We start from the raw sequence: 12,470 nt of genomic DNA, 5'->3' as shown, positions 1-12,470 counted from the left end.
ATGTGTCACCCACACAAGAGCCGGCCCAGGGGCACCAGCAACGATCCCGCTTAAGTGAAAATATGTTGGTGTCACTATTGTTAACTTTTTAATTTTTAAAGTTTTATATCCATTTTCATGCTTGCTTGAGTCATCTATAATACATTAAAAATGAACTTCAATCTTGCTTGCTTGCAATGTTACACAGCCAAACTGGCACACAATGGGAAAATACTTTGAAAGTAAAGTGCCCCTAAAATGTGAATATAAACAGAATAAAACAAGTCTTGCGTAAATCAGACCAGTGGTTATTGAGATATTCAGGGTTTTGGGGGTATAAATACCCAAAACGGTGCATAATGGGAAAATACTCCAAAAATTACCCTGAAAGAGCAGAAACTCTAACCTTTCCATTAGACACATTGTAATGGGCAAAATATTTTTAAGTGAAAATGACTTTAAAAATACAATAAATATTTTGTAAAACACCTTGGTGTGAAATAGTTTTTCCATGGGTTTCTTTTGAGTGCATTCAATGTATCTCACCTCCAAAGATTTAGTTGCTATTTCTAGCACACCCTGCTACCAAGTAACAGCTATTTGTGATAAAGGACCCAAAATACCTGTTACATAGTAGCAAGGCGTGCAAGAAATAGCAGCCAAATCTTTCCTTTTCTGGGGAAAGAAGCCGTTTACATGTGGTTTCAATGTCACATTTGATGAAAGCATGTGAAATAATCTGGAAAAGAAAAAAAAAACACGAAACAAAACTCCGTAGCTGGGAAACTCAGAAACAAGTCACAGGTAGTGTAGTTATTTATACTGACGGATGCCCTTCCCATTGCTAACCACTCAGTTTCGCAGTAATAATGGGGCCTCTTATACTGATTGTTAGTTCTGCTGCATCAAGCAAACTTAGTACATTGTATATCAATAATCAAAGATGTTCAGGGCATAACTACCTTGCCCTCGCCTGACTGGCCTTCGTGCGGGTGACACGTAAAAGCACCCACTACGCTCTCTGAGTGGTTGGCGTTAGGAAGGGCATCCAGCTGTAGAAACTCTGCCAAATCAGATTGGAGCCTGGTGTAGCCATCCGGTTTCACCAGTCCTCAGTCAAATCGTCCAACCCATGCTAGCATGGAAAGCGGACGTTAAACGATGATGATGATGATGACAATATGTAATGTACCCTTCCTAGGGTGTAAGATACCTGAATATAAGCCATTTACTTTTTTAAAACAATTTCCACTTTTTTCCCCTTATCACTCTAGCCAGTAACTGTAGTCAATAGGTATTTAGATCTTCATCAAGAGAGAAAGGGGACAATAGGATGGGATCAATGCTATTTTGGAATAGCTATCTCTCGAAGTCCCGAGCGCATGGGAAAGCAAAAGAGTACAAAAGATGGTGATGTGGTAAATATGTAAAATCTTTCGAATTTTTGGAAGTTCTTTTCTTTCAGAATTTTAATCTATGTTCCATGAACACAGGAACATTGTTGGGGGTGGGAGACAACGACCCTTTCCTTTTCCCACGAGGTATAGGATTTCAAGTGACAGCTGTGTTGCAAAACTCCACTCAGGAAAGTAGGTTGTCAAGAAGCAGTTGTTAAGGCTCAGCCTCTGATCAATTAGGGTAGTCGGCCGGACAACTAAACGCGATCCAGAGATCTATTGTTTCAGTTATACCATTACTATCGCCCAGTTGTAAACTAAACAGCAAACGCCAACACAGTTTACATGTCTAAAACGTTGTAGGTTCATTTATAGGGGAATGCAGTCCTGGAATTGTTTAGACAGCAAAGTGTGTAGAAAGGTGACTAGTACTAAGAAATGGGTTGACGAAGGGAAAAGGCAACACAAATACAGTTATTGAGTTGCAATACTACAAAATAAATAAATAAATAATGCAAAAGAGCAGACCTTGCTGTAGAAACGATAGAAGAGGCAAAGTGGGGGACCCAGGTAGTTTAGTGTCATGAGCTATGAAAGTTTTTGATCAGATCTAAAAGAGTGATGGGTCAGAGATCCAAATGATGAGAGCTTTGTTATACTATAGAAAACTAAAGCAACAACGAGTGATACTCGTAGAAAGGGAAATACCTCCTGTAAAGAGGTTAAAAGAAAAGAGATAGGCTTAAAAGTAGAGGCCAGAATAACCAGTTAATATTAAATTAATTTAGCTTCCGTTAACTTTGTATTCAATGTTCCTCCTTTTGACAGCAATCTCCCGTTAGCTTCCTTCGTTTGTTATCCTAAATAATATATTTTTCCTTTCTCTCAGACTAAGAGTCAGATTCCTCTTTAAGTCACTGCAAACAAACTTATTCAAACTCATGGACTTCATTGTATTATTACAATATTCGTCTGAGAAAACTATAGTAATAGTTTAAAATTAGAGTAAAAAAGTTAGAAGGTAACGAAACTTACTTAATATTGAACTTATACAGCGTAAACAATCCAAATAACGACATGTTACTTGGGATGAGCGTTTCCAAAACAATGTTGTGTAAACCACCAAGAAGTGATTATTTATCTGTATTGTACGGAAGAAGAGTTTATTTATATCCAAATCGATGAAGCTGGAACGATGTTACACTATATTCAGCTAGAATAACATATGAACATACATATGTCAAAAAAGAATTAGAAGAATTTTAACATTCTAAACAAACGAGGAACCACTTAGCTGGTTGATAAAAGCGTTAGAACGTCGGACAACATGCTCTGCGGTATTTAGTTACGGCCTTTTACGTTCTAAGTTCAAATTCCACCGATGTCATCGTTCCGGAGTCGATAAAAACAAAGGACCAGTGATATACTGGAGACCGATTTTTATGTTACACCATGTGTATATGGTGATAATTATCACAACATAAGACGAAGACAGCCCAACAAATTAAAGTATTTCGAGGAGATGATGAAGGGCGACAACTTAAATGTGTATGGCCTGAAAATAACACAGCTACAAGCTTACTTAAAGTGAAATTACAAAATGGCAGTTGTTATCCGGTGTTGGTAGAGGCTGTTGCCTTTATGGGTGTAGTTCTTTGCTGTTAGCACTGACCATACAAGCAGTACAGTATTAACTTTTTTATGAGTGGAAGATCTGATCATCACAATGGGGAGTTTTTTCACTAAGAAGAAAAAAGATACGAGAATCACCGAGCAAGACAAAGCAGTATTAGTAAGTTAATTGTTAATTTCGGGGGAGGTTCAACTATGTTATTTTTTTAGCATCTTTGTATGATATATATATATGTATATATATATATATATATATATATATATATATATATTTATATTATACAAACGCGCACGTATATATTGTTAATTCTTAGCACAATGAGTAAGTAGTGTATTTTATAGGAGAGTTTAACCGCACATGTGGTAATGTTAGTATGTCAATTACAGGGTTTTCACTTGTTTCCGTATTTTGAAAACAGCAGGAAAATCTCCCTCAAATTACTTACTACTGCCTTACAGTGAGAAGTAGGACACATTGAATAATGTAGCTCTGAGTAAAAGACGGGGTGGTTATGACTGAAATACTTCTGATAATAGGTTGTGCCTAATCAGGGCTAATTTGAAGTTAAGCAATAACTCACGCTTTAGTACCTATTCATTAGTTGTTATTGTTGTTAAGCCCTAGGTCAGCCCAGGTCGAGTAGACCTACTATATATGATAAAGGTATTCTAGATATTCCGACTTGCACAGGTAACCCCGGCGGACCCCAAACCACGCTATCCAATGTTTTTTTTTTCAGACGGTAGAGTGTGAATTGAAGAAGACTTGACTCCTATTTCTGGTATGTTGAGCGACCACGTAGATATTCCTGCCTCCTTCATTCTGCCCTCATAAGTGTTAATGTATAGTGAAACTAAACTAAACTTCATTATTTGATTCTTCTGTTATTTCTTATTGGTAATTCTTAATATAATTTCGACTGATTTTCCACCGCAAAGTTTATGTCAAACCTCGGAAGCGTAATGAGACTCTCCACCTGTAAGATAAGTTACCTTTGTGCAATATGTATGCCCAAGTGTAAGTCTTGTGGTATTTCCAGGTGAGCAGTACAGCTAGCGGAAGTTTTCAATCAGCTGACAGAAGTTTTCACCAACATCTTCGATTTATGCCTGTTACCCTCACCGAAATGTTTCAAATGGAAGGCCAATATTCTTGTGTCTTTTAGTTAAGGTGCCCTCACAATACATTACGATTTCTTGCTCACAACCCGACGAATAAACCTCTACGTTATCGTCCAGCCTGTTAGAAATAGCAGCAAAAATCTTCCTCTATCGTCTTAAGAAAGAAAAGGACACATTAGAGGAAACGTTGCACTTGTCTCGTCTACTGCATTAACATTGCTTTTGTTCTCTTGAATTGGCTTGTAGTGGGCCAATGGGCCTGCTACTCTTCAACTTGTTATCCCTACTTTGTCTCACCATACAAACACTACTTATATATCCCCTGGCCAGAATCTCCTGGGATATTCTTTGCTCATATTTTTCCCACAAGAATCAACCAACAGGGATTTAAAAGTTCAATATCATCACCATTATATTTATCAGTCTAAGATGAATATGAGGTATGGCTCATCTTCCATTTTGTTATAAATAAAATAGCAATAACTATGAACTACTAGTTACTGTTATGAAAGTAGTAATAACTATGAATGGATACACATTTTTAATCTACAGTGAAAAACTTATAACAACACCCATAAAATTCCCATACTTCCATCACTTTCACCTTTCACTAGATTGTCTCCTCAGCAAATAAATCTATGGATGTTGTGGCTCAGTGTGTCTTTATTGTGTTTTGATTTAACTGGAAGTAAAAAATCATTAAGATATTATTTATGGTAGTATATGGCTAAGAATGACACCTACATCATTCGTACCTTGATGGTTTGGAAATTTAAGAGATAGGCATGAACATCTCACTGAAACTTAGTTTTGGAGTTTCTAATCAATAAACACTGATCTACAACTCTATCAACATCAACTGTGTACATTATTTACATTTGACGGATATTTGTCCTCATTTTGTTTGTAGTTAACACATATGCCCAGGCATATGGCGTAGTGGTTAAGAGCATGGGCTACTAACCCCAAGATTCCGAGTTCAATTCCAGACAGTGACCTGAATAATAATAATAATAATAATAATAATGATAATAATAATAACACTGAAAAATACCTTAGGAATGAGAACCCAGGTTCAAAATTTCCCCAAGACACCTGATGAAGGCTGGAGGGTATATCAGCCAAAACATTGTGTTAACTACAAACAAGATGAGGACAAATGTAAATAATGTACATAATTCCTCATCTCTTAAATATAGAACTGTATCAACTATGTAGTTGATGCTATAGTGGTAGGTTCGGTCATTGATTATTTGATCATTGATGGCCTGCATACAAGTGGTACAGTAGTTGGTAGTGTACTAAGCTTCAAATAACTTGATTCAGTGTCATGGCTGGGTCAAGTTGTTCCTAGTGTAATACAATGTCTATTGAGTTTATTGCTGATTTTGAATATAAATAAGATGCAAATGTATTTCATTTACATCAATGGGTGTTAGCTAGATAGAGGTTTACAGTTTCAATTTCCTAGATATCTAAATTACACAAGACCCCTCACGGTGTAATATCACATGTTCTTTGGAGATCCAGCAGCATTTATTATCCTTTTGTATGTCAGGAATGTAAAAATGCCTTCTCAGCAGCACAACTAAAAGTGTCTTGGTCTAATGTATTGCAATATAGTATAATGGTAGTTCTCTATCTGATCAGAAAGCTGTGTAGTAGTTAGTGAGAATTGCCATTCAAATTTCATGAAAGACATTCAACAGAACCATACTCAGCAGTTCTCTCACATTCTTATCGTGTCAACTACTTGTTGTTTAATCCCATGTCATCCCTGATCCAGTGAACTCACAATCAAAGGCGTTTCCCCTGCTAACATCCCATCTTTTTTCAAGCATTGAACAATTTTAGATGTACTATTCTTTGTTTTTTTTAAATGGTAGGATGTGATTTGAGGGAGTTTTGACAGATATTTCTAGCAAGTTAAGAGACTATAGAAAGGTTTCTTCATTGACCCATTAGACTCATGTTTTTATTTTTATTTTGTAATGAAAATACCTGAGTCTATTGAGTCAATGAAGCGAGATATTGTAGGGATATTCATACATGCATGACTAAATCCAGAAATGGTATCGTTTTCCAGGTTGTGGTTGAACCTCAGGTCAGACTTGTTTAAGATCAAAGGTGTCTCAGCTGTGACCATTCTGTGCTTTAAATATTATAGACTACATCACATTGTTCTGCATTTAAGATGGTACAATGTCATTTGAATAAAGTTTGGCTGCTATTTCTAGTAGATTTGTTGTCTTGTTAATCAATGACTGATGCGTAATTAACTCCCTTGGCTTACATAGCTTCTTTAGACTAGTTCTGGGATAAACCATTCTTATGTAAATAAAGAAGTGTAAGTTAAATGATTATACCTTCACATATAACTGTAAGTGGTAATGACACATCTGTGGGTTACAACTAGTTATTCGGTCAACTACCTGTATGCTGTAGCTCTACTTGATCAGAACTAGCCTGAGGCTACATACGTCATCAGCATCTTAAAAAAAAAACAGACAAGACTAACTAATTGATTGTCAGAAATCACTTGCCCTCACTCTCCAGTCCTTGGCCTAGTGATGTGTTGTTTCTTATTTCTGTATTTTCTACTTCTATCACAATAGCTTCTGCTCCTTGCTCTGGTTGGTCTTGTGCCACTGACATTTAGGTGTTCCAGAGTTACTTGTCTCTTTTCTTCTCATCACCTTTGTTTCCTACTCCTCCTCTTCAGGTCCTGTGCTAAATTACTATCTGTAGGTATCAATTTCATCATCATCATCATCATCATCATCATACATCTGCTTTCCATGGGTTGGATGGTTCAGCAGGGTGGCAGACCATGCCTTACTCTAGTGTCGTAGATTTATCTTTGTTTCTAGAGCTTTGTGTCCTTTCTATCACCAACCACTTTACAAAGTGCACTAGGTGCATTTTTTCAAGGCACCAACACTACAGAGGTTGTCTTGTTCTCAGTAAAACTAATGAATTATCTCCAACCCTGCATTATCTCTACTTGATATGCCAAATCTGCATGGTCTTCACTCAGTTTGACTTACAATAGTTTAAATAGAACATTAATAGCATCAATCTCATTGTCCTTGGAATGCCTGCCTGCAAAAACTATGGAACTGCCCCTTTCTCCAGACCCAGCAAAAAACCCAGTCCTCTTTCACTAATATAGCTCTCTGGAATTCCCTCCCTGATCATGTTTTTTGTGCATCAGCCAGCTTCTCTTGTTAAATTCATTGGTCTTGAAGGGCCTGTCAAAGCTATGCACACAGACTCTTCCTTGTGACTAAACCAATGAAAATAAAAACTCTAAGTAGCCTCTTCTTGGTCAGTCCACTTGCTAGAAATAGCAGCCAAATATCCAAATCACATTCTGCTGTTTTAAAAAGGGAAGATAATTGTATGATGTAGCCCTAGATACACTGAGTAAAAAGTGGACTGGCTATAGTTATAATTCATTTGATTATAGGCTTACCTGATAGGATCTGACTTAAGACTAAATGGTTGAAAACAGGATCTTTCTTGGTTGTAAATTAGAGGAATGTCAACATTAAAACAATGGTGATATTGATGTAACAACAAAGTTGATTGATAGATATGGACTTAGATGCATGATGTTCCAAACTGTCTGTGTCACAGTTATCAATGTTATTAAGACTCTTTGTTGACTATTGCAGTATAAGACATTGTTGGTAAGGTCTTAAAGAAACTCTTTATATCCTTTACAGCAGCTGAAGGTTCAACGTGACAAACTGAAACAGTATACTAAGAAGCTTGAAGCAAACTTAGTGAGAGAAAAAGAAGCTGCCAGAGCTCTTTTGAAAAATGGCCGTCGAGAGTAAGTATATAGCCATCATCATAATCATTTTATTTTGTGCATTTTTTGGAAACAAATCATTCATCACCATCATCATCATTTAACATTTGTCTTTCATGCTAGCATAGGTTAAACCGTTTGAAAGGATCCAATGATCCAGAGGACTGCATTGAACACTTATGTGTGTTTTGGCATGGTTTTGATGGATGCACTTCTTAACACCAACCACTTTACATAGTGCACTGGATACTTTTTCCAAGACACCAACACTAGTGAGGTTGCCAAGTAACTCACAAGACAAAATAATAATCTTTAGTGCAGGCACAAAGCCACACTTGATTATACTTTGCCCAATTAATAATGTTTTGCCCAATTTGTGGCAATTAACTATACTATCTCATGATTTCAACAATTATCCATTTTATCTTCATTAATTATTTTATCTCTGTTTATCTCAACCGACAGTCAGTTGGTTGAGTTATTTTTCTACTCCCTGATAGATAGATAGATAGATAGATGGATAGATAGTTTGTCTGCTTGTTGTTAGCTGTTTAAATTAAAAGAATAGTTGACTTAAAATAAAAACACAAACTAAATGAAAAAATATGTAAGTACTGATTGAAAATTTACGTGCTAGAAAAAAGTCTCTTAGAACATTCAAAAATAAGTGTGAAAAATACACAGAAAAGAAAGTGAAAAAAAATAGTAAGCAGAAAATGACTGTGATAACTCCATTTGCCTACTTCTATCTATAACTTGTCACATCTGCTCAAATCTAAGTCTGGATATTTCAACCTATTTTGAAATACGTTTTGAAAAGATATGTAACCAGTTAATGTTGTTAAGCAATGGCCTTGATCTGTATTGACTTTCTAAGTTTATGCTTAAACTTCTTAAGAATCAATAAATAATTTCAATGGTACAAAGCTTTATAAAAGACAAATCTTTTCATAAAATAGTTATTAGCAACTCTTTTTCTTCTTTTAATATGAACAAATGAACTCCTAAACATATTTTCTAAGCATATTGTTTGTATGCATAATACAAGGCTCTGTCTATTTTAACCCTTCAACATTCAGATTACTCTGTTAAATGTAATGTTTATTTTATTCACATTACTTGTGCATTATCTCATAGCTTTGAAATTTTGATGATGTGATTGTTTACTTTTAGAGTGACATTGTAGAATAGGTGTGAGAGATTGGATCCAGTCAGTTTGAACATAAAATGGGTAGAATATTTGATCTGGATATATCTGGTTTAAAGGGTTAAAAAAATATAATTAAACTTTTCATCATTTAATATTTTAGGAGAGTTAAACTTCTTTTAAGAAAGAAAAAATTCCAAGAAGGATTAATCCAAAAAACAGAAAATCAATTAGAAACATTGGAACGGCTGGTAAGTTATGTTCTTATTTTCTTGTCTCCAATTTTTGTTATCAAGTGACTTTGACTGTAGAATTATTTCTATCAACATTTTACCATTTAAAAGGAAAAAAAAAGACTCATTTAAAGACTTTATTATTCAATGCTTTTTCCCAACTATAGTACCAATAATGTTATCATGATGAAGATAGCCATCGCTATTAATAACATTTCTCACATCAAGTCAAGGGATACGGCTTTTTAGAGAATGGGTGATGGGAAGTTGTGATAACCATATTTTTTTCAGACACATTTTCATTGTTATAATTATCATCATTTAATATCTGGCTTCCCAGCTTCAATATACTGACAGGAGTTGCGCAGTTTGATACTTGGTATCTGATGAATTGGAGGACAATTTTATTCTCCAATGTCTACTTTGGTATAGATTCTATGGCTGGATGCCATTCCTAATGCCATCCACTTAACAGAGTGTATTGAATGCTTTTTTACATGGTACCAGCACTAGTGATGATTGCCTCATAACTTGCAAGGCTAAGAGTTTAAAGTAGCCCCTATAACTGAGGGAGAATAAAGAAAAGAGTGGGCAATGATTTTAAGAGGAGGGTTGAGAGATGGTAAGTAAGAGAAGAGGATGAAGGAATATGACAAGGAACTGAGGAGAGGGGAAAAGGATTAGTGACAGGGGTTATTGAGGAAAAGAGAGGGATAAAGTTGAAAGATGATAGAGTGGATTGTGTTAAGTGAGGCCTAAGGTTATCCAACATTATAAGAGGTTGAGTTTGGACAAAAAGTGTGAGGGAAGCAGGACAGGAAGGGAACAGTAGCCTAAGGTGAAGAAGAATCCTGAGTCATTGAAGGAAAGAGAGGTGTGAGGGCTTGTGGGGGAAGGTCAGAGGAGGAAAGATGAGATGGAGTGTTGAGGAGGCAGAGAAGCTGTGGGGGAGAGGGCAGTGAGAGAAAAGAGGGAAGAGGATGAAGGGTGAGAAAAAGACACTGGAGGGCACCATAGAAGCAGGAGAAAGAGTAAAGTATGACAGTTGCGTAATAGATGAGAGATAATGGAAATGAGGAAGAGAGAGAAAGAAATGTCAAAGGAAACTGGTTGGATGCAACAAAAGAAAGAAAGTTAGAAAGCTGCAACTGGGATTGATCTTAGCTCACTTATGATTTAGCACTATATTATGGTATCTATAATCATTACTAACTGTGTGTAGATTTCCAAATCAAAAACATGATTGCAAGTTATAGAAGAAAGAACAGTCAATTAAATCAGCTCCTGCACTTGATTGGTGCTTATTTTATTGTTGCTAGAAAATTGAAATGCAATATCAACCACAGGAAGCAATATGACTAAACATTGCTACAGATTTTATCAAGTACTTTACTATTTCTATTTCTCCACCACTCTAATAATGCACTGACAATGGAGATGCCACAGAACACTCTTTAGAAAATTGTTTCCTATGATTCAGTCAACATATGTAACATTCAACATATGTAACATTCATCACCCAAGTTATATTGATAGGATGGTAAGAGATATTATTTGAAGCTAAGAAGAGCAGGATCTTTCAGCACAGATTCTTATTTACTTACCTGTCTCTGAAAAATATCCTGACACAGCATTATGAAATTTTATGTGACACTTCCCTTCCTGGATTGGAACAACACTTTATTGCAGATTTAACTCGTTGACAGGTTTGAAGTCAACACTTGTAAAAGAAAACTTGCATCAACATAACAGTGACCCTACTGAGTGTTGCAACTAACTTTATTTCTCTCTCTGCTAAATAGATGGAGCTAGATGGACTGTCTGTTCATAACTCGTGCTGTATTGATACTATAGTAATCTCTGACTGTCAAACTTGTACCCATTATGTAAATGAAGTTATACTTGTTTACATTTTAGTTAATAGTTTTCTGTTATTTATGCAAGACATGCAGATTTTAATGAATTGTGAAAAACTCCTCACAGGACATAATTTTAAAGCCAGTGTGTACCACCTCCATCTTTCAAACAATATCACTGTTAATAACAACTTTAGTTGCAATATTCTCATAGTTATCACACAAAATATAACAAAATTTGTTTTTATTTTTCCTATTATTTCAGGTCCATGATATTGAGTTTGCACAGATTGAAGCCAATGTTTTACAGAGTCTTAAGGAAGGAAATGATTCCCTGAAGAAAATGCATGAGGTAAAATTTTTCTATCATTGGTGCCATTGCTATAAACACAGTTTCTTTATTTGACTTCAGGTCAATCCTTGATTGAGCAGATTATATGATTAAAGACATTCCAGTGATGATTGTCCCATCCTTTTGTATGTCTAGGACTACATTGTCTAGTGCATCTTCTCCTTCTATTTTTAGGCAGTGAGATGTGATTTGAAGAAAATTTGTGTTATTTTTAGCACATCTAGTTACTACATAGAGGCTTCTTCATTGGCTCATTTACACTTGCTGTTTGTCATTGTTTATGACATTAATAAAAGTCACCTTGACTAGACATTACCAGTCCCACATGCCATATGTCTCACCTTATATGATATAAGCAGATGAGTGAAGTTTTCCTAAACTAATAATCACTATAAAGCTGGAAATACAATTTCTTAGATTTTATTTTCAGAAGAAAGAGCTGTGAAGTTGGGTTGGTCATGCACTTCCAGGTGCTGTTAACAGCACAATGAACTGTCTCACATTGGCAGCTGAAGCTAGTTTATAATTATAATTTTCCAAAAGCTTACTTTGGTGTTTACTTGTGGCAAATTTTAAATCCATTGCCGATAAAAAACATGTTTTAAAGTACAAGAAATAATAATAAGAATAAAAGTATTGAAAAAATTGTGTGACATGGTGATCTCATATCAAGATGAACACTGCATGACCTTGTAGTTGAGGCCCAGTTAGAAATTTCTTCAGTTTGAGTAGCCCATCCCACTCCCTTATTATTATTATTATTATTATTACATAAAATGATAGCACCTTTTGCATAGATGAAATAATTTCTCTCATCTTTTGAATCCAATGCCATGTCATATTTTTATCATTACTGCAAATGTTTATCATTAAACTACAAATGTTTATCCTTACTGCAAATGCTGTTTGTTATTTTCTTGTTACCACTTGACAGC

The 12,470-nt window shown here is 35.5% G+C and overlaps 2 protein-coding genes across 2 annotated transcripts in view; one reads left to right on the top strand and one right to left on the bottom strand.

The window, feature by feature from the left end:
- Window positions 1-2,549, bottom strand: part of LOC106882807 (uncharacterized) — an 11,636-nt gene extending 9,087 nt beyond the window's left edge. The window contains exon 1 of the mRNA XM_014933589.2: window positions 2,412-2,549. Within this exon, the coding sequence (XP_014789075.1) occupies window positions 2,412-2,455 (44 nt within the window). The 5' untranslated portion in view covers window positions 2,456-2,549. The remainder of the gene's footprint in view (window positions 1-2,411) is intronic.
- Window positions 2,550-3,027: 478 nt separating this feature from the next.
- The window catches only part of LOC106882804 (charged multivesicular body protein 6-A), a 17,036-nt gene continuing 7,593 nt past the window's right edge, over window positions 3,028-12,470 (top strand). Inside the window, exons 1-4 of the mRNA XM_052967623.1 lie at window positions 3,028-3,168; window positions 7,859-7,968; window positions 9,258-9,345; window positions 11,449-11,575. Coding sequence (XP_052823583.1) covers window positions 3,103-3,168; window positions 7,859-7,968; window positions 9,258-9,345; window positions 11,449-11,575 — 391 coding nt within the window. The 5' untranslated portion in view covers window positions 3,028-3,102. The remainder of the gene's footprint in view (window positions 3,169-7,858; window positions 7,969-9,257; window positions 9,346-11,448; window positions 11,576-12,470) is intronic.

Source organism: Octopus bimaculoides, chromosome 4 (assembly GCF_001194135.2).
Source record: "Octopus bimaculoides isolate UCB-OBI-ISO-001 chromosome 4, ASM119413v2, whole genome shotgun sequence".
Lineage (NCBI taxonomy): Eukaryota > Metazoa > Mollusca > Cephalopoda > Octopoda > Octopodidae > Octopus > Octopus bimaculoides.
This window is presented reverse-complemented; position numbering and strand designations above follow the sequence as displayed.